This window comes from Ovis aries, chromosome 20 (assembly GCF_016772045.2).
Source record: "Ovis aries strain OAR_USU_Benz2616 breed Rambouillet chromosome 20, ARS-UI_Ramb_v3.0, whole genome shotgun sequence".
Lineage (NCBI taxonomy): Eukaryota > Metazoa > Chordata > Mammalia > Artiodactyla > Bovidae > Ovis > Ovis aries.
The window spans coordinates 1,030,649-1,053,230 of NC_056073.1; the positions used below are offsets into that span (position 1 = coordinate 1,030,649).

General features: G+C 40.4%; 1 protein-coding gene across 2 annotated transcripts in view; it reads right to left on the reverse strand.

Moving 5' to 3' along the window:
- The window catches only part of KHDRBS2 (KH RNA binding domain containing, signal transduction associated 2), a 796,734-nt gene extending 775,598 nt beyond the window's left edge, over nt 1-21,136 (reverse strand). For both annotated transcript variants that reach the window (XM_060403569.1, XM_027958372.3), the window contains exon 1: nt 20,821-21,136. In XM_060403569.1, the coding sequence (XP_060259552.1) occupies nt 20,821-20,908 (88 nt within the window). In that variant the 5' untranslated portion in view covers nt 20,909-21,136. The remainder of the gene's footprint in view (nt 1-20,820) is intronic.
- Nucleotides 21,137-22,582: the final 1,446 nt, after the last annotated feature.

Genomic DNA, 22,582 nt, shown 5'->3' on the forward strand with positions numbered 1-22,582 from the left:
AAAGTAAGAAAAGTGTATCCATGTATCCTTAAAGGATTATGTTCTAAATTCTGAGGACATGCAAAAAGTTTCATAGAAGGCAATGGCATCCTACTCCAGTACTCTTGCCTGGAAAATCCCATGGACAGAAAAGCCTGGTAGGCTACAGTCCATGGGGTCGCGAAGAGTTGGACATGACTCAGAAGCCTCACTTTCACTTCTCAATTTCATGCATTGGAGAAGGAAATGGCAACCCACTCCAGTGTTCTTGCCTGGAGAATCCCAGGGATGGCAGAGCCTGGTGGGCTGTCATCTATGGAGTTGCACAGAGTCAGACATAACTGAAGTGACTTAGCAGCAGCAGCAGCAGCTATATATAATTTTAAAGCATAGTCTACACATGTCATGCTTAATAAATCTAAGGCTGTCATGATTCCCTTTTGTATTAAAACAGATATATTGAGGGTCAATGTTGTAGACATTTCACATATACTTAGACATTAAGTATCTTACGTGTATCCCAATGTTCATCGCAGCACTGTTTATAATAGCCAGGACATGGAAGCAACCTAGATGTCCATCAGCAGACGAATGGATACAAAAACTGTGGTACATATACACAATGGAGTATTACTCAACCATTAAAAAGTATACATTTGAATCAGTTCTAATGAGGTGGATGAAACCGGAGCCTATTATACCAAGTGAAGTAAGCCAGAGAGAAAAACACCAATACAGTATACTAACGCATATATATGAAATTTAGAAAGATGGTAACGATAACTCTGTATGCGAGACAGCAAAAGAGAAACAGATGCATAGAACAGTCTTTTGGACTCTATGGGAGAGGGTGGGATGATTTGGGAGAATGGCATTGAAACATGTATATCATGTATGAAACAAACCGCCAGTCCAGGTTCGATGCATGATACAGGATGCTTGGGGCTGGTGCACTGGGATGACCCAGAGGGATGGTACAGGGAGGTGCTGGGAGGGGGGTTCAGGATAGGGAACACGTGTAAACCCATGCCAGATTCATGTTGATGTATGGCAAAACCAATACAATATTGTAAAGTAATTAACCTCCAATTAAAATAAATAGATTTATATTTAAAAAAAAAGAACCAACCCTATGTTGAAATTGTATACAAAAGTTATCTCTGGATGTGTCATAAACTTATACTTAAAGCTAAAACCATAAAGCTTCTAGAAAACATACTGAAAAGATCCTATGTGACTTTGAGGTAGGCAAAGAAGTCCTAGAGAGGACACAACATTAAGTATAAGAAAAAACAAAGAAAAAGTAACAACTTGGGCTCTTCAAAAGACCCCCAAGAATTAAAAATTTGTCAACATTCTAGCCAATTTTTTCAAGAACATGTCCAACATCAGTAATCATCAAGGAACTAAAAATTGAAAGGGGAAGAGGGGGAGGGATAAATTAGGAGTTTGGAATTAACATATACACACTTCTATATATGAACTAGATAACCAACAAGGACCTACTGCATAGCACAGGAAACCATACTCAGTATCTTATAATAACTTGTAATGAAAAATAACCTAAAAAAGAATATATATAATACAGATATATGTGCGTGTATGTGTGTCACACTTTGTGTGTCAAACTGAATCACTTTGCTGTATATCAGAAACTAACATAACATTGTAAATCAACTATGTGTGTGAGTGTGTGTGAAAGTCGCTCAGTTGTGTCCAGCTCTTTGTAATCCCATGGACTATGTAGTCCATGGAATTCTCCAGGCCAGAATATTGGAGTGGGGAGCCTTTCCCTTCTCCAGGGGATCTTCCCAACCCAGGGATCGAACTCAGGTCTCCCACATTGCAGGCGGATTCTATACCAGCTGAACCACAGGGAAGCCCATACCTCAATTAAAAAAAAAAAAAATTAAAAATGATTCAAGCAAACAAAATATACAATGTTACCACAGAAATACTAGAATAGCTGTTGTTAAAAAGACTGAGAACTTCAAGTGTTGGCAAGCAAGTGGAACAACCAGAGTTTTCATGCAATGTTGGTGAGAGACAAAACAGTGCAATCATTGCAGTCTCATACAATGTATGTGTGTGTGTGTGTGTGTCTGTGTGTGTGTTGTGTATACATGGTTAATCTTATTTACATTTTATATATATTTATAAAATACACACACACATTCACACTCTAAGGCCCAGCAATTCTGCTTCATATAAAGAGAATGCATATCTGCATAAATCTAGCACATGAATATTCATAGCAGTCTGCTCATAATAAGCTAACCCTGAAGACAATCCAGATGTCCATGTATAAGATATAGGACTATTAAATTGTGAGATATTGATACAATGGAGCATTACTCAGCAAGAAAAAATGAACTACTGACAAATGCAGCAACATGGATAACTTTCAAGACTATACTGACCTTAAGAAGAAGGAAGAATGCACACTCTTTGAACCTCTGATTCTCTCCTAATCCAACATCTACTGCAGGCACCTACTTTTTCCTCCAACTGTTCTTACTGACTTGTCTCATGTGACTCTGTTGACCAGTGCCATTTTCTTGATACATTTTCCCCTTGAATTTGTGATTCTACAGTCAATGTAGAAATTTACAGTTTCCATTTTGATCAGTGATCCACAGCGAGCACAAGATGAGCACCAGAATGTGCTGGACATTTAGATCTTTAAAGCTTGTATTAGGAACATTTCTCTACACTAAGCAGCATTACAGTGTGAAAAGATATATATTTTTTGTTTCCAAGGTTTCTGGTTGAAATATTAACTATATACTAAAGGTTTATTACAGAGTGACATACTCAGGAATTAAGAATGGAAGAGATGACCAGGGCAGATCTAGGAAAGGGTGCAGGGCTTCCAAGCCCTCTGGGAGCACCCCATTCTCCCCAGATCTCCTTGAGCTGTGGGTATGGATGCAATCTGAACCCAGTTCCTCTGTGCACTAATATCAAGGTTTCATTGATACAGACACAGTTGATTAAATCAGCATGGCCACTGGCAACTGATTCAACCTCCAGTCCCTCTCCTCAAAGGTTTGTGGGGTAGTAAGGAAAAGAGGGGCCAGCAAGTTCCTATCCTCTAATTAAAAGCTGGTTCCCCTGGCAACCAGCCTCTGTCCTTAAGTTTCCTACTTCAAAAAGTCACTTTATTTGTATTACAAAAGACGCCTTTCCAATGAAGAAGGAATTCATAGGGCCTGGACTCCATCTTAGGCCTGTTCATGCTGATCATGCTCGGCCACCTTTCCAATGGACTCTGAACTCTGTGTTTAGTGTTTATGAAAACAACAACAGAAAGATAAGACCCCCTCCAGACAGAGGAACCTTGAAGATCATATCAAGGTAACTCATTACCTAAGAGAAAACATACACTAATCACCCCTTCCTCCAGACAGGCCATAAATTTTTCTGTATCTATCGGAGTGTAACCTCGGGTTTATTGATTATTGGCTGTTTGACTGTTTGAGCACATGAGCACACAGCACGTGAATGATGGAGTTATTGGGATTGTATTTTCTTGGTTAATGTAAGTTTCAAGGAATTTGGAGTGGAGGGTTCAGACACATACACATGGGGTAAAAAAGATTTTCACAAATTCTGGTTGGGGTCTTTCGCTAAGAGGAGACTCTGCCTTGGGCCCACCGGTGTAATAAACTGCATTCCACTATCTGCATCGTCCTTCTGAGTGAGTTTGTTTCCCGGAATGCATGGCTACAACACCAGCTCTTCTCACTTAAGATATTCCACAGTGGATATAGGGGCTCTGGCCAGAAACAGGTAAGATGGCTCTGGCTCTGGCTCCGGCTCTGGCCGGAAACAGGTAAGATGACCAACCATATAAATATATTTATTTTTGTAAATCATAAAAATCACATAAATTCTACCCATTTTTTTTTATTTTACTTTACAATACTGTATTGGTTGAGTTCCCAGTCCTGAACCCCTCTGCTACCTCCCTCCCCATACCATCTCTCTGGGTCATCCCAGTGCACCAGCCCCAAGCATCCTGTATCCTGCATCAAACCTAGACCGGCGAATCGTTTCTTACATTATATTATACAGGTTTCAATGCCATTCTCCCAAATCATCCCACCCTCTCCCTCTCTCAGAGTCCAAAAGTCTGTTCTATACACCTGTGTCTCTTTTTCTGTCTCGCATACAGAGTTATCGTTACCATCTTTCTAAATTCCATATATATGTGTTAGTGTACTGTATTGGTGTTTTTCTTTCTGGCTTACTTCACTCTGTATAATCTACCCATTTTAAAAAATGTTCTCTTTTTTATTTTTTTTCAAGCTTTGGAAGTGTTGTTTCCTATATCTGTATATCCTTCTCCTAGATTAAAACCCCTCCTTCGCTGAATCCCCACCATATCTTACTTGTGCTTTACATTTCAGCTAACATGGTCCTCCCACTGAGACTACCCATGATCTCTGTGGGCTCCTAAAGCATTATCTATTTGCCTTATCACTGCTTTTCTCCAATCCTATGGAGATTGTGTATTTAATTAGCTGTAACTCTGTCCTCTATCCCTTGTCCTCCATCTAAGTGTAGGTCTCAGATAGTAATACAGAGTATAGGTAATAGCAAACTGGCCAAGTCTGTACTGTTTTTCATTTATCGCCTGGTTAGTTTTCGCTTCACACACACACATACACACACACAAACAGTCTGCTCATTTTACTCAAAGAGAAACAATTTGGCTTATTGCACCTCATTCCAAATACTTATCACCTTATCTAATTCCATTAAACGACTCTTAATTATCAAAATGATTTTTCTACCAGATTTTCTTTATATAGACATGATATAATTTTCAATCTTTCGCTAATTTCAGAATACTAGCTTCTACAGAGTCATGTCTCCTCTTGAAGTCCATTTCAAAACAACTGCATGTAACAGAAATGTCATTTGCCTCAGCCTATCAAATATGTTCCATCGTCACACAATTCTTTGGGCTTTCCTGGTGGCTCAGCTGGTAAAGAAACCATCCACAATGTGGGAGACCTGGGTTCAATCCCTGGGTTGGAAAGATACCCTGGAGAAGCGAACAGCTACACACTCCAGCATTATAGCCCAGAGAATTCCAAGGACTGTATAGACCACGGGGTTGTAAGAGTCAAACACGACTGAGCAACTTTCACTTCACTCACACAATTCCTTAATACCCCTTTTCCACCAGATCTTGGATGGATAAAAATACAACATCTAGTTTTTGACTTATAGGAAGGAAAACTTAGATTATGTGGACATATGGATGACACCTAATTCAACACTCACATAAATTTCTCCATTTAAAACATTCACATGCCTAAACAGTCACAACTAAGTTATATTATGTATTCATGCTACTGTTTCCATTTTATAGTCAGATCTTATACAATGAGTCCATTGCTGTATGTGAATCAAATTTCTAAAAAATCAAATTCCTTAAAATTTCTGAAGGAAATTATTTTAAAGGAAAAAAATTCTCTAGTAATAGACATTTAACGCTCTTAAAAGTTTTTTTGTCCTTTTTTAAAATTATTTATTTATTTATTTATTTATTTATTTTAATTTTAAAATCTTTAATTCTTACATGCATTCCCAAACATGAACCCCCCTCCCACCTCCCTCCCCATAACATCTCTCTGGGTCATCCCCATGCACCAGCCCCAAGCATGCTGTATCCTGCATCAGACATAGACTGGTGATTCAATTCTTACATGATAGTATACATGGTTCAATGCCATTCTCCCAAATCATCCCACCCTCTTCCTCTCCCTCTGAGTCCAAAAGTCCGTTATGCACATCTGTGTCTTTTTTGCTGTCTTGCATACAGGGTCGTCATTGCCATCTTTCTAAATTCCATATATATGTGTTAGTATACTGTATTGGTGTTTTTCTTTCTGGCTTACTTCACTCTGTATAATCGGCTCCAGTTTCATCCATCTCATCAGAACTGATTCAAATGAATTCTTTTTAACGGCTGAGTAATACTCCATTGTGTATATATACCACAGCTTTCTTATCCATTCATCTGCTGATGGACATCTAGGTTGTTTCCATGTCCTGGCTATTATAACCAGTGCTGCGATGAACATTGGGGTACATGTGTCTCTTTCAATTCTGGTTTCCTCGGTGTGTATGCCCAGCTCAAAACCACAATGAGGTACCACTTCACACCAGTCAGAATGGCTGCGATCCAAAAATCTTAAAAGTTTTTAAAGCTAGCTCTTGGTTCTTACTTAAACAACTCATATCCTGCAGTATCTTTAACATATCAGTATTTAATGGTTGCTTTTTGACAACTTCACATTAAAACTGGACATTTATGAAACCTTTGACTTCTTACTTTAAAACTCCAAATGAATTATGCTACTCTGAAATCTGCCTCTTTATCTTTCCCATAATATAGGGACAATACCACTTGCCTTTTTGGATATAATGTAAGGACATGACCCACAGTGTGTGTTCAAGAAAACCAATTATTACTCTAGTCATCCCCTCTTTCTCAAAATGAATAGGATTCTCCTTCAGCCTCTGCTAAGTTTCTGTCATATAGTCTCTGTCTCCTGAGTTGCATCAGGGCTTATCATTTTCTGACATACAGTGAACCTGCTAAAAATAACTATAATTGAGAGAAAACACATTCTGCTTTTCTATTAGAAGAGTAAAATATATATTTTTAAAAAGTAAAATCTAATATTCAATTATTAGAAGGAAATGAGCATCAATTGTGCAATCCTGATAACAGTGCATAATACTAACCATTATGCTTCAAAAAATAAATATTAAGCTTCAGAACCTATACAAAACATTTGAATAAGACCATGCTGCTGAGTTCTCCAGTTCTGACAACATGTGAACTCTGCTAAACTATCAAATTTTAAACACACACTCCCTCAAGGCAAAAAAGAGGGGCTATGGTTGTTCTTCCTTCCTAGAAGACTTTGGCAAGTTAAACAGTTCTCCTTAAAAGAAAAAAATGTAGAGAGAAAAGTGTCTCAACAAATCACAGAAACTTCTCCAATCCTTACTTTAGATCCAAAAAAGACTGCCATATTCCCCTACTCTGGCCCACTCATCCCCAATATTCCTCAGAAACAATAGTTAGGGTAAGACATTCTGAAAAGTTAGGCTTTCTCAATAATCCTTAACACAATTCTGTACTAAGGTAGTTTCACTGAGTTAGGGTTGGAGTGGAGAATACTAACAAAACGTGGTCCATTGGAGAAGGGAATGGCAAAGCACTTCAGTATTCTTGCCTTGAGAACCACATGAACAGTATGAAAAGGCAAAAAGATAGGACACTGAAAGATGAACTCCTCAGTTAGGCAGGTGCCCAATATGCTACTAGAGATCAGTGGAGAGCTAACTCCAGAAAGACTGAAGGGACAGAGCCAAAGCAAAAACAATACCCAGTTGTGGAGATGACTGGAGATGGAAGTAAAGTCCAACTGCATAACGAGGAATATTGCATCAGTTCAGTTCAGTCGCTCAGTTGTGTCCGATTCTTTGCGACCCCATGAATCGCAGCACGCGAGGCCTTCCTGTTCATCACCAATTCCCGGAGTTCACTCAAACTCAAGTCCATCGAGTCAGTGATGACATCCAGCCATCTCATGCTTTGTCGTCCCCTTCTCCTCCTGCCCCAGTCCCTCCCAGCATCACAGTCTTTTCCAATGAGTCAACTCTTCGCATTAGGTAACCAAAGTATTGGAGTTTCAGCTTCAGTATAATTCCCTCCAAAGAAATCCCAGGGTTGATCTCCTTCAGAATGTACTGGTTGGATCTCCTTGCAGTCCAAGGGACCCTCAAGAATCTTCTCCAACACCACAGTTCAAAAGCATCAATTATTCGGCGCTCAGCCTTCTTCACAGTCCAACTCTCACATCCATACATGACAACTGGAAAAACCATAGTCTTGACTAGATGGACTTTTGTTGGCAAAGTAATGTCTCTGTTTTTGAATATGCTATCTAGTTTGGTCATAACTTTTCTTCCAAGGAGTAAGCGTCTTTTAATTTCATGGCTGCAATCACCATCTGCAGTGATTTTGCAGCCCAAAAAAATAAAGTCTGACACTGTTTCCACTCTTTCCCCATCTATTTCCCATGAAGTGATGGGACTGGATGCCACAATCTTCGTTTTCTGAATGTTGACCTTTAAGGCAACTTTTTCACTCTTCACGTTCACTTCCATCAAGAGGCTTTTTAGTTTCTCTTCACTTTCTGCCATAAGGGTGGTGTTATCTGCATATGTGAGGTTATTGATATTTCTCCTGGCAATCTGGTTTCCAGCTTGTGTTTCTTCGAGCCCAGCATTTCTCATGATGTACTCTGCATAGAAGCTAAATAAGCAGGGTGACAATATACAGCCTTGACGTACTCCTTTTCCTATTTGGAACCAGTCTGTTGTTCCATGTCCAGTTCTAATAGTTGCTTCCTGACCTTCATATAGGTTTCTCAAGAGGCAGGCCAGGTGATCTGGCATTCCCATCTCTTTCAGAATTTTCCACAGTTTATTGTGATCCACACAATATTGCATAGGAACCTGGAAAGTTAGTTCCATGAATCAAGGCAAATTGGAAGTAACCAAACATGAGATGGCAAGACTGAACATCAACATTTTAGAAATCAGTAAACTAAAATGGACTCGAAAGGGTGAATTTAACTCAGTTGCCCATTATACCTACTACCTTGGGCAAGAATCCCTTAGAAGAAATGGAGAGGCCATCAAAGTCAACAAAACAGTCCAAAATGAAGTACTTGGATGCAATTTCAAAAACGACAACTCATCTCTGTACGATTTCAAGGCAAACCATTCAAATTCACATTAATCCAAGTCTATGCCCCAAACAATAATGCTGAAAGCTAAGGCTTAATAGATCTATGAAGACCTACAAGACCTTCCAGAACTAACGCCCCAAAACGATGTCCTTTTAATTATAGGGGACTGGAATGCAAAAGTAGGAAGTCAAGAGATAGCTGGAGTAACAAGCAAATTTGGCCTTAGAGTACACAATGAAGCAGAGCAAAGCTTCATTGAGTTTTGCCAAGAAAACACAATGGTCATAGCAAACATCCTCTTCCAACCACACAAGAACATCACCAGATGGTCAACAATGAAATCAGACTGATTACATTCTTTGCAGTCAAAGATGGAGAAGTTATACACGGTCAGCAAAAACAAGACCGGGAGCTGACTGTGGCTAAGATCATGAACTTCTTATTGCCAAATTCAGACTTAAATTGAAGCAAGTGGGGAAAACCACTAGACCAGGTATGACATAAATCAAATCCCTTAAACGACTATACAGTGGAAGTGAGACATAGATTTAAGGGATTAGATTTGATAGACAGACTGCCTGAAGAACTATGGACAGAGGTTCATGACATTATACAGGAGGCAGGGATCAAGACAATCGCCAATAAAAAAAAAAAAGAGGGCAAAATGGTTGTCGGAGGAGGCCTTACAAATAATTGTGAAAAGAAGAGAAGTGAAAGGCAAAGGAGAAAAGGAAAGCTATAACCATTTCAATGAAGAGTTTGAAAAAAATAGAAAGGAGAAATAAGAAAGCCTTCCTCAGTGATCAATGCAAAGATATACAGAAAAATAACAGAATGGGAAAGACTAGATATCTCAAGAAAATTAGAGATACCAACGGAACATTTCATGCAAAGATGGTCTCAATAAGGACAGAAATGGTATGGACTTGACAGAAGCAGAAGATATTAAGAAGAGGTGACAAGAATACACAGAAGAACTATACAAAAAAGATTTTCACAACTCAGATAATCACAATGGTGTGATCACTCACATATAGCCAGACAGAATGCGAATTCAAGTGGGCCTTAGGAACAAATTTAGTGCAGGTGATGGAATTCCAGTTGAGTTATTTCAAATTCTAAAAGATGATACTGTGAAAATGCTGCATTCAATATGACAGCAAATTTGGAAAACTCAGCAATGGCCACAGGACTGGAAATGATCAGTTTTCATTCCAGTCCCAAAGAAAGGCAATGCCAAAGAATTCTCAAACTACTGCAAAATTGCACTCATCTCAAAGTAATGCTCAAAATTCTCCAAGCCAAGCTTCAACAGTACATAAACTGTGAACCCCCAGGTGTTCAAGCTGGATTTAGAAAGGCAGAAAAACCAGAGATCAAATTGCCAACATCTGCTGGATCATCGAAAAAGCAAGAGAGTTCCAGAACAACATCTATTTCTGCTTTATTGACTATGTCAAAGCCTTTGACTGTGTGGATCACAAAAAACTGGGAAAATCTGAAAGAGATGGGAATACCAGACCACCTGATCTGCCTCCTGAGAAATCTGTGTGCAGGTCAGGAAGCAACAGTTAGAACTGGACATGGACCAACAGACTGGTTAAAAATTGGGAAAGGAGTACATCAAGGCTGTATATTGTCACTCTGCTTATTTAATTTATATGTAGGGTACATCATGAGAAACACTGGGCTGGATTAAACACAAGCTGGAATCAAGATTGCCAGGAGAAATATCAATAAGCTCAGATATGCAGATGACACCACCCTTATGGCAGAAAGGGAAGAAGAAGAAAGCGGAAGAGGAGAGTGAAAAGTTGGCTTAAAACTCAATATTCAGAAAACTAAGATCATGGAATCTGGTCCCATCACTTTATAACAAATAGATGGGAAAATAGTGACTGACTTTATTTTGTGGAGCTCCAAAATCACTGCAGATGGTGACTGCAGCCATGAAATTAAAGATGCTTGCTCCTTGGAAGAAAAGCTATGATCAACCTAGACAGCATATTGAAAAGCACAGATGTTACTTTGACAACAAAGATCCATCTCGTCAAAGCTATGGTTTTTCCAGTAGTTATGTATGGATGTGAGAGTTAGACGATAAAGCTGAGCACCAAAGAATTAATGCTTTTGAACTGTGGTGTTGGAGAAGACTCTTGAGAGTCCCTTGGACTGCAAGGAGATCCAACCAGTCAATCCTAAAGGAGATCAGTCCTGGGTGTTCATTGGAAGGACTGATACTAAAGCTGAAACTCCAATACTTTGGCCACCTGATGTGAAGAGCTGACTCATTGGAAAAGACCCTCATGCTCGGAAAGATTGAAGGTGAGAGTAGAAGGGGATGACAGAGGATGAGATGGTTGGATGGCATCACCGACTCAATGGACATGAGTTTGAGTAAACTCCATGGGTTGGTGACGGACAGAGAGGCCTGGCGCGCTGCAGTCCATGGGGTCACAAAGAGTCGGAAACAACAGGGCAACTGAACTGAACTGTACTAAGGTAAATTTCCCTCTTTATAAATGTACTTACCTTTTATAAACTATACTTACTTAAAGATGCTGTGAAAGAATTCACCCAATATTCCCATTCAGAAACATATTTTAGAAATTACGGGTACCACCACACTGATCTCTTTGACTTACTTTGCATGTTAACATTTGACCTTCCTATAATGCTTGCATTTGTCCCACAGAAGACAGGGTGTTTTAACCACTTCAGGAGTCTCTGGATGAGAAAACCTGGGTTTCAGCTTTATAATTTACTTGCTGACTGATCTGAAATAAATTAACTTGTTTAATTGTTATTTTTTCTCATTTGTAAGACAGGGTAACACTAATAACTATCTCATAGGATTATGAGTGGATAAACAGTGGTAGACAGGTCGACATCTAGTTTAGTGACTGACAAAGAGTATCTCCCCATTGATGACAGAGAGATGATGAGGGCAAAGATCTATCATCACCATGATTTCCTCAGAATCCCTGTGCCACTAACAGTCTGTAAACTCCAGCAGCTGTCACCATATACTGCTAATTTATATCATGTATATTGTTAAAAACTAAAAAATTAAACATCTGACATCTCTTCACATACCAATAACACACACTGAGGACCAGTGTTATCAACAAACATTCAAGGGCAACTGTAATCACATAGTTCAGTGTAGTAGAGTTCTTGCCCTACAAACTGATCGTCCAGACTGTACCTGAACCATATCTATAGTAAGGGACCTAAAACTTTGTCATTCAGTTGTTCTTTAATTTTTTTAAATCACTCTCTACTGCAGAATTTTTTTTGGAAGTAGTGTTCCGGAGGGTAAGGTAAGCACTGGAGAATATGCTACAAAAGATTTGCCTCCCAAAATAGTTTTTCAAAATTGAGCAAAAGGATACAGAGCTGTGACACCTCAACCTTTTGACAAATAAAACATGACTATTTCAGAGCACTCCATTGGATAAAATGAAAAAGTCCCATAACATGGGTATTTGCTAACATTCACTTTGGAGATCAGTTATTAACCAGCACTCTATTATTATTTTTTATCTATTTCTATTTCATTCAGTTCAGCTCAGTTCAGTTGCTGAATCGTGTCCAAATCTTTGTGACCCCATGAACCACAGCACACCAGGCCTCCCTGTCCATCATCAACTCCCAGAGTTTACTCAAACTCATGTCCATTGAGTCAGTGATGCCATCCAACCATCTCATTCTCTGTTGTTCCCTTCTCCTCTTGACCTCAATCCCTCTCAGCATCAGGGTCTTTTCCAATGAGTCAACTCTTCACATGAGGTGGCCAAAGTACTGGCGTTTCAGCTTCAGCATCAGTCCTTCCAAGACCCAGGACTGATCTCTCTTAGGATGGCCTGGTAGGACCTCCTTACAGTCAAAGGGACTCTCCAGAGTCTTCTCTAACACCACAGTTCAAAAGCACCAATTCTTCAGTGCTCAGTTTTCTTCACAGTCCAACTCTCACATCCATACATGACCACTGGCAAAACATAGCCTTGACTAGACAGACCTATGTTGGCAAAGTAATGTCTCTGCCTTTTAATATGCTATCTAGGTTGTTCATCACTTTCCTTCCAAGGAGTAAGCGTCTTTTAATTTCATGGCTACAATCACCATCTGCAGTGATTTCGGAGCCCAAAAAAATATTTTATTGAAATTCACCATTTCTGTAAGACAAGGATCGCATTACAATCTATTAATATATTGTCTTACACTGATAATAGCCTTAAACAAACCGACTGGTCTCAATATAATTCCAATTAAGCTACATTTATTGTCTGTATTCAGACAAGAACAAATAAGGACACAGGAAAGGCTGGTGACACTATGGAGTCATCTCCAAGGGTTTCTAAAATATCCTTCCTTTCTACAGCTGCCATGAGGACACAGAGCTCCAGTCTAGATTTATACTTAATTAAACCAAAAATTTTGATCAGATATTGCATTCTGATTACCCACATGGATTTATCCTGGTCATGCTAATTCTTACAAAATTAATTAATGAAATATTAATGTACATGAATGAACCTACCTTCATAAGAAAACCATATAAAGAAAGATATTATAACACAAGTGAATGGTGACTGGATATTATACATAAAATAAACACAAAAGACTTTGTGGAAGAAGGCAGCCCTCCTGGGTACCATGGGAACTAGGTAGTTGTTTCCCCAGTTTTTCTTGCGCTTCATATACACCAAAACGGGAGCTTGAAATGCTAGCAAACCAAAAACATCAACAGAAGGAGACAAAAACAAAGGCTCAAGCAAAGCCTGCTCTTTCCAGCTGCAGGACTAGAAAGAGGGCAACCTTGCAAGACACAAAAAAATTTAAATGACAAACATCCTCCCCTAGCCAAAGAACACAGACATAGAAAACAAAACCAGGCCCCAAAACCAGTGTCTCATGCTCACCTCAGTCAAGAAAGGTAAATAGGGAGCTGAGGTGTTCAGCTTTCCCCTGCTGTAAAGGAGCACCCCTTCTCTTTAGAAGAACTGGAGGCCTGAATGTGCAATGAGGTTTCTGTTCCACTGGCAGTGGGGACAGAGGCCATGTGGAGACCTGGGTGTCTACCCTCAGGAGCAGGAGCAATGCATACTTCCCCTTTGAAGCCACTGGGTGTCAGAGCAGCTTTCACTCCTGCTGAACTTCTCCCTACCCCTCTTGGTGTCACTAGAGGTCACAGGGGATCAACAAGAAGGGCCCTTCCCTCTTGTGGGCACCTGGGAGAGACTGAAATCTCCCTGCCCTGAGAACATGCAGGAGGCACCCCCCACCCTCCTCCTCTGCTGGCCTGTGGTCAGAGACAGCCTGCCTTCCAGAACAGCATTTAAAGGTATAACATGGTTAGACTTTGCCTTTAAGTGAACCACTCTGATAGGGTGTGTGTGCTGGGGTGACGATGAAAAAGAGGGAGGATTCTGAGAGTAACAGAGAAAAGAGAAAACCAAGAGTGTGTAGTGTTTGAAAGCCAAGGGAGAAACCAAAAAAACTGAGAAAAGACCAACAGTGAAAAGTACAGCCAAATACCCTGATGAGAGATCAGAAACATTTTATCGGATTTGGCGATTAGATGATTCTCACTGGAGACTCTAGTTTCAGGACAAAATGGGAGGCTGCAACCAGAACACAGAGCTGTGGAAGGTAAACTGAGAAAGTGAGCAGCAGCAATACAGACTCACAGTATCAGAAACTGGAAGGAAACAAGGGAGGAAAAGTGTCTAGAAAGATTATTTGTATTACTTTTGGAAAGTGAAATAAGTATTATATATTTTTTTAAAGTGATTCTAGTTGAATCATGTTTACAGGCTGACACAAGGTAAGATGGGGAGGAAGCAGGTGGAGCCACTAAAGAGAGGACACAATGACAGGACAGGCCTGGGGGAAGAGGGGCACCAGGGTTAAGGATGCTGAGAACAAGTCAGCCTTGAACAAAAAGAGGCATTTCATCCTTGGGGAATGAAAAGAGTACAGGAGTTTCTAGGTAGTAGGAGTCTGAAGAACGTTGGAATAGACAGATCTACTTCCTTTGATAAAAAGGATGAAACCAGCTGCCCAGAGTGATGGCCAAGCAGATGTGGAATTAGTCTTGAGCTACCCATGTCCTGGTCTAACCAGGCTCAAGTCAGACATGGACAAGTGACCACTGGCAGAAGAAACATATTTTAAAAACCCTCATTGGAACCATGTTTCATAAGATAATTTATTTCATAATTTGGTCTATGAGTTAAAATTTCACTCAGCAATAATTCAGAGAGTTAAGTACTAACATGAGTCAGTGCTCATGTTATTAAAAAATCAAACTTCAGGTTGATGTCAAGTCCATAATGTTATTAAAATGTTAAGGACAATCTTAAAAGTATTATCTTATATCCTGGGAGCCAGCGTGAGGAACCCCGCCCATGGCAAAGGTCATGAGGAAGGAGGCTCGGCATACACAAAGGCAAGATCAAGCCTCAGGGGTCTCCCTGAAAATTCTCGAGCATCCACCCCCAAAACCAGAGTCTGCCTGCTTTACTGTGTTATGCTTTCCACCTACTCTTCTGATATTAACAGGGGGCTATCCCCCCACCACCTTTTCTGGAAAAAGTTAATTTAGAGCTTTTAGATAATAAGTCTCCTGGGCATAATAAGAGTGTTTCAATCCAAAAACCCCTCTGATGGCTTTCTAGCCTGCCTGCCTGACTCTCACAGCTGCGCCTGTGATTGCTTGCGGCCTGCCGACCATGAGGCACAGGAAGCTTAAAACATCCTAGGAATATAGGGGCTTCTGAAGAGTCAAAATCATTAGAATAAGACTGATTAAGGGTTTCATTGTTGAGCTAATACTTGCTGCCAAATTTTCATATATTGTATTTGTTGATATAGTTGGTATATAGAAAAAACAAGCAGCAACATAGATCGAGTTAAGTACCTTCTTTGTTATAACCCACTGTGCCTTTGTTCTACAGGGATGCAACTTTATTTCATATTTTAAAGGTGATGCAGATTAAACAAAAATACTTCAGGGGAAATAAGATTAACATTCATTAAGAAGAGAGCCATAAAGTGTTAGCAGGCCTCTTGGCCAGAAGGTAATGTAAATCACCTGAGACCTTTTGTATACGGAAAGATATGGAGAAAGAAAGCCTGGTATCCATAAGGGTCAGGACTGCTGCCCCTGCATGACTCTGTATCTTCCATTATGTAAAACTTCACGTCCCTGGTGGCTCAGATGGTAAAGTGTCTGCCTACAATGTGGGAGGCCTGGGTTCAATCCCTGAGTCGGGAAGATCTCCTGGAGAAGGAAATGGCAACCCACTCCAGCACTCTTGCCTGGAGAACCCCATGGACGGAGGAGCCTGGTAGACTACAGTCCATAGGGTCGCAAAGAGTCAGACACGACTGAGCGACTTCACTTTCACTTTAGGATATATAAGCACCTTTTGAAAATAATGTTAAGGGGTTTTTGCATAAGCTTGGCCTCCCCTGTGTCGATTATCTCTCTCTCTCTTTCTCCCTCTCCCTCCCTCTCTTTTTCAGGCTGATCCCTTGGAACGCAGAGGCTCTCCATGTCTACTTATTTGCTCGGGCTTCTAAGACCCACGTGAGAAGGAGCTCAAGGCAGGGCACTCTCCACTATTCAAGCGGGCACCTGTGGCCTAATGTAGACGGTATAAGTTTCTTGTCTTGAGACTTTATTATTTTTCCGTGTAAACCAAGGAATATCAGCCTCTTTTCTCCTCTATTTTTTCACTACATTATTCTTCCTCAATCTCTCTTTAAATTTCTAAATAAATAAATCTCTCCTTGCCGACTCCATCCCCACTTTGAATTACCCTGGATCCACTGTGGCTGGACCCTGACACTTATATTTGTAGAATTTCTGCTTTAGTTTTTGCTTTGGTTGTATAAAATTTATATTTTAAAATATAGCTTATGTGTCATAAACAGTATTTTTTTTTAACCTTAAAAGAACCATGCCTGATGGATATTAGTTTTGCTGTTTTACCAATGAAGAAACTGAGGATCAGAAAGGACATAAATGAAATACCCTTTATTGCATAGTTGTCAGGGGTGTCAACACTCTATCCCAAGTGTTTTGTTAAAGCATAATTTCTCCACTATATAATAAATATGTTTTAACTGCAGGTCAAAGATACCTTTCAGATCAAAGAAAATCTTTAAGTTAATTTTTTGCCGTTTTTTTGTTTTAAGAAACATAAATAAAATTATCCCAAATTTATTGGGAGAGCAAAGGAAAAGTCACATGAATACTAGTTTTTATGAGAAGTGGGTTTTAGATATTATACCAATACCTTTCTTTATCTTAAGAACACAACATATTTAAATATTTCAAGGAACACACTGAAAATCAAAAATAATCCTTAATAAAAATCTAAATGTAGTTAAACCACTACAAGTCAGCTTTTGTAATAAATTATTGATCCTTGTTCTTCTCATTCACCCACACCTGCAAACAGGCCAATCCTAAATGGAAGGGCAAAATTTTCACAAAAGTTTGAAAAAAGCATTCAGAGTTTTTTAGAAATACTTGAACTGTTCTGATATTAGCAATATTTGACTTTATCATATGATGAGTAAACCAAAACAATGATGAATTGTCCAATATTTGTGAAGAGACAGAGAACTCAAACACTCTGAATTGGATAAGAATTTATTAATCCTTCTAAAGGTATGGAATCACCATAATTGAACATATACATTTGAACAGATCTATGTCTATCAGCAGATAGACACATTTTACTGCAAAAAAAAAAGAATATTTCCATGTATATACATTTTTAACTCCCAAGCATTGAAAATAGTTCAGTAAGAACATAAATCTTTTCCCAATGCCCAAAATAATGTGTATGCCTCAAACTGCAATACAATGCAATAAACATATTATTAATCATTAAACTAAGAAATGAAAAAAGTTTCCAAAATGTTTAAACACTGATTTTGGTATTCCAAATATACCAATTGCACTCCTTTGCATCAGGAGCAGGCCCAGACTTAATTAGAGTTACAAAGAAGCATACAGATCATCTAGTCCAGCTCCTCAATTTGAGAGACAAGAAAACTGGCCCAGGGAAGGGAAATTTACCAAGATTCATTTTGGGCAAAGTGGAATTAAAATCCAGGTATCTGGATTCACAGTTTAGTGTGCTTCCCTGAAGTATCATAGATATAAATAACCTCATCTAATTTCATCTGGCAAGCAAATTCAGAGACTGAGTGGAACTTCAAGGATTGTGCTGAATCTGCTGTTTTATCATGCTCCAAAGCACCTTCCATACAAATAGATAATAGACAATATTATAATCCAGAAGAAAATTATTTGAATTACTCAATCAATATTATACTATTCAAAACATATTATTTAAGATCTTTTCTAAGTAACAACATAGTACATATAATGCTCAGGCTCTTCTATCAGCTTTGTCAGACTCATTCCGATTGAAAGCACCCAACCAAAACAAAAAAACTACAACAAAAATAACAAAATAACCAACAAACTAGCACTTTTAACCCCATGACCTTCAATTCTAAGTCTGTAGTCACATGGAGCACTGATTTGCATCTACCACCAATCAAAACAGCAAAACAAATCATTATGAATGCTCAGTGGCTTACATCACTGACCTTGTATATATTACCTTCCAAAAAACCATTTCAAAGAACTGAATCATCTGGATCATTTTTATTACACACTCAGTCTTGAGACATTCTGCACAGTGCTGGCTGAAATGTACTTCATGGAACACCTTCTTTCCTAACGAACATCTATGTCAGGTGTATTTATAGCCACTGCCTTCAATCAGTACATTTCCAGGGGTGAAAAATAAAATTATCTCAACAACACTCTCCTATAGAGATTCGAAATAAGACCTAAGAATCTAGGTAGATGGCCTTTGAAAAAACAACGAAAGATCTGTAATGTAAAATGTATGTTAAGGTTTATTCAGAAGGACACTGTTCAATGAGAACATGAAGAGGCTTGGGTACAATTACAGAATTTAGATCTTGTGGATCTTTCAGCCAGCTGCAAAGAGTCTCTTTATATACTCAAGATTATTATCATTACTCCCCTCCTCCTCCTCCTCCTTATGATTCCTCTGAAATGTGGACACCTATCTTTGTTTCTTCCTTAGACATTTTTCTATTTAGGCACTTTTTACTTCTAATTCATTACAAAGGCAGAACATGCTTCCCCCTACTGGGAAAATATTAAATTACAAAGTACATAGGAACATGTTCCTAAGTATCAAGAAACCAAATTTCTGAGAAAAATAAAATGTTAAGAAAATTTTAAGGAACCAGGTTCACAGACTTTTCTGGCTGTTTTACCACAGAGAAATACTTCTATACTCTGTTTAGAGCTCCTCACATGCATTGCTTTAGTCTGGCAGTTTTCAGTACACTAACTCTCATTAATAACTTATGAATTAATCATCTAGCCTACTGTCCCCAAAAGAAGTCCAATTAGCAGGTCTGAGAAAATGATTAATTTGTAACTTTTTCTATTTTAAAGACTTTATCAGCTAAATGAAGACATTTCTGGAAAATGCATTGAAATAGATGATTTAGGAACACAATGACATTTTTAATCATTTTGAATATTTGTTAATCCATTAATTTTCAATGTTCCTATTATTTTATGTAGTTTATTTATTTTTAATAGATTAGATTAGAGGTTAATTTTTTAACTTTCATTTACAATTTTAGGTTGCATTTTTTTATTTAGTAACCAAGAAGTAGCAAGCATGACTGCATTTTCCATTCCAAATCCTCTACAAAATCAACTTGTCCCCTGAAAAGTAGTTTACTTGTTTCACATGTTCAATATTTCAATTGTTGTTTTTAATTACTTAATTACTTAATATACAAAATAGAAAAATATCTGATACTTTATTGTTGCAAATAACAATCCATCAATAAAACATTTAAATAAGTATAATGCCTATTTAATTCATACATGGAGGATTAGAATTTCTCCTTCCATGTAAAACTAAATCTCACAAAAGAAAACATTTCTTTTGATGCTGAAGGGCTAAGGGGAAGAAAGTTATTACTTTTAGTTTTGCTGTAGGTAAGTTCCTAAGAACCTAAGGAACAAAACTGCATTGTAGTCAATTTGATGATGAAGCAACTCATTATTGAGACATTCACCCCCCCACAAAAAAAAAAAACGAAAGTCTTTAGTTTTTATAAAGGTAAATGTAGATTGCTACAGATATTTCTATCATACAGAAGTTCCTGTGTGTGTGTGTTTAAACAACCCTTCAAAAGAACACAAAAGAAAAGATATTTATATTCCCCTGGGAATTAAATCTCTTTCAACATTAAAGTACACACACACACACACACACACACACACACACACTGCACACACACACATACACTGCACACTTGGTACAACAGTTGATCAATTGTGGAGGGTTCCCAGGGACCAGCATCTCCCAGAGCACACAATCATCACACTTCAAATAAACTGATATGCATTTCAGCCACTTCCACATGCACAAACAGAACACGCATAATTTAATCTAGGTTAATACTAAGTCTTTCCATAGGAAAGACTGTAATTAGACTAAGAAAATCAAAATCACTTCTCAATCAGAAGGGAGAGAAAATAAGAGAAAAGAAAGGGGGAAAAGGGAAAGAAAAAGGGAAAGGGGGGGGGGACTGATTTGTAGATAAGAAGAAGCTCATCAAACACCACGTTGATCACCATTCACTCCAGACTGACTTCCCTTCCCTTGGCGGAGTTAAAACATCCCGGTGGACCACGCAGCTCCTTAACGTCGCTCCATCAGTGATCCTAAAGGGCACTGTCTTCACAGCCAGCGCCCGCCGCTCCGGGCTACCCGGATTCAGCCGCGAATGGAGTGAGAAAGTAGCACCCGCCTCCCAAGGACCAGCTCCGCCGCGGCTCTGGGCGAGCATCGTCCAGGGCAGTTTCCGCGAAGGAGACAGGCGTCCTCCCGTACTCCGCTCCCCGAGCCCCGCCGCGGCGACAGGGGCCGGCGGTCTGCGCCCACCCGGGGGCAAGTCCTACCTTCGGCCAGCAGGCGCGAGGCGTGCACGAAGGACGGGTCCAGGCTGTCTCTCTCTGCCATCAGCTCAGGCAAGTACTTCTCTTCCATAGCGCGGACTTCGTACGGGCCCCGCCAGGCTCAGGGCTCCGTGCGCTGGACGCACGTCCCCGCCGTCCTGCTCTCCCGCCGCCCGCCCGCCTCAGCTACGGCCGGTGTCTGGCGCCCTCTCTGGGCCGTCGCCGCCCGCCCGGCCGCGGGCTGAAGTGGTGCCGAGCCTCCGGGCCGGTCGAGCGGCCGTACCTCGGTTCCGCCCAGGTCGGCTTGCTCCGGCGGCCTGGACGGGGAGGCGGGCACAGGACGCGTTCTGCCCCTGCCAAGCGCTCATTGGTGGGTGTGCCTTGAGGGGCGGGGCCCGCAGCGGCTGAGAGTCGCCATTGGGCCGCATCGGACGTCGATGCGCCGAACTGGCGGGAGGCGGAGCCGCCGGGAGGAGAGCAAGGAAGGTGCGCGCGCTTTCTCCTCCCAGCCGGCACCCTCCGGCCGTTAGGCAAGCTCAGCTGTGGCGCCCAGGTGCAAGGAGCCGTCTGTCTTCTGCGGAGGCGCGAGTCTAGAAGAGCGGGAAGGGCACCGTAACCGAGCAGCCGGAGTCCGAGACGGCGGGGAGATGGGGCGAGGAGGCGCGCAGCGAGGACTGGAGAGCGCCGGGAGCGCCTCAGGAGCGCAGAGCTGACTCCACCCGCGTCCTGAGGCTCAGCTGTTCCCTCTCCTACCGGCACACGCACTCGGTGCGTAGAGATCGGCGGCGCTCCCGCTCTGGAAATACAGTGAAGACTGCTTGTGATGGGTGGCTGCGATTTCCAGTGGGCTTGACCTGTATCTAGGGGATGCAGTAGATGCTCATTGATGAACAAATAAAGCGGCTCCGCGGCGGTATCGCCGCACAGCAACGCGCCTCCACTGGACAGTCACAGCGGGACTGACTGGTTTTCTTCCGTCCGTTCCTCCTTCCCCAGTCCCTATCTATAGGGGCCTTCTGGGAGGGGGCTGAATTTTACAACTAAAGCCACGTAATCAGTTTGTGAAGGAATTAGAAAAACATGTGGAAGAAGGAACAGGCTAGGAATCAGGCAACGACAGTTGCTCCGCCCTCCCCGTATCTCCGTCATTTAGGATATGCAGTCTGTTTCTCCAAGTGCAATTGCTGTTCCTCTTCTGATAAAGCAGAGTTAAACCCCCCGGGTATCACCAACACTGCCCATGCTTCTCTTACAAATGCATTTCAAAATGCAGTTTAAGTACTTTGGATATTTTAAAATAAACTTTTCCACCATCTCTTTTCATAAAGTCATTTTCTAATTCGTCTCTCCCCCACCATTTTTGTTCGTGGAAGAAGGAGGGCTCACTTCCCTATAAATAGAGCATGCTGAAACTTTTTTGAATATAAATTTATTTACTTTAATTGGAGGTTAATTACAATATTGTATTGGTTTTCCATACATCAACATGAATCTGCCACAGGTATACACGTGTTCCCCATCCTGAACCCTCCTCCCTCCTCTCTCCCCGTACCATCTCTCTGGGTCGTCTCAGTGCACCAGCCCCAAGCATCCAGTATCATGCATCGAATCTGGACTGGCGATTCGTTTCTTATCTGATATACATGTTTCAATGCCATTCTCCCAAATCATCCCACCCTCTCCCTCTCCCACAGAGACCAAAAGACTGTTCTCCAAGTTATCTTACTCTATTCTGAATTTTCTTATTTATTTTTCAAGATAACGT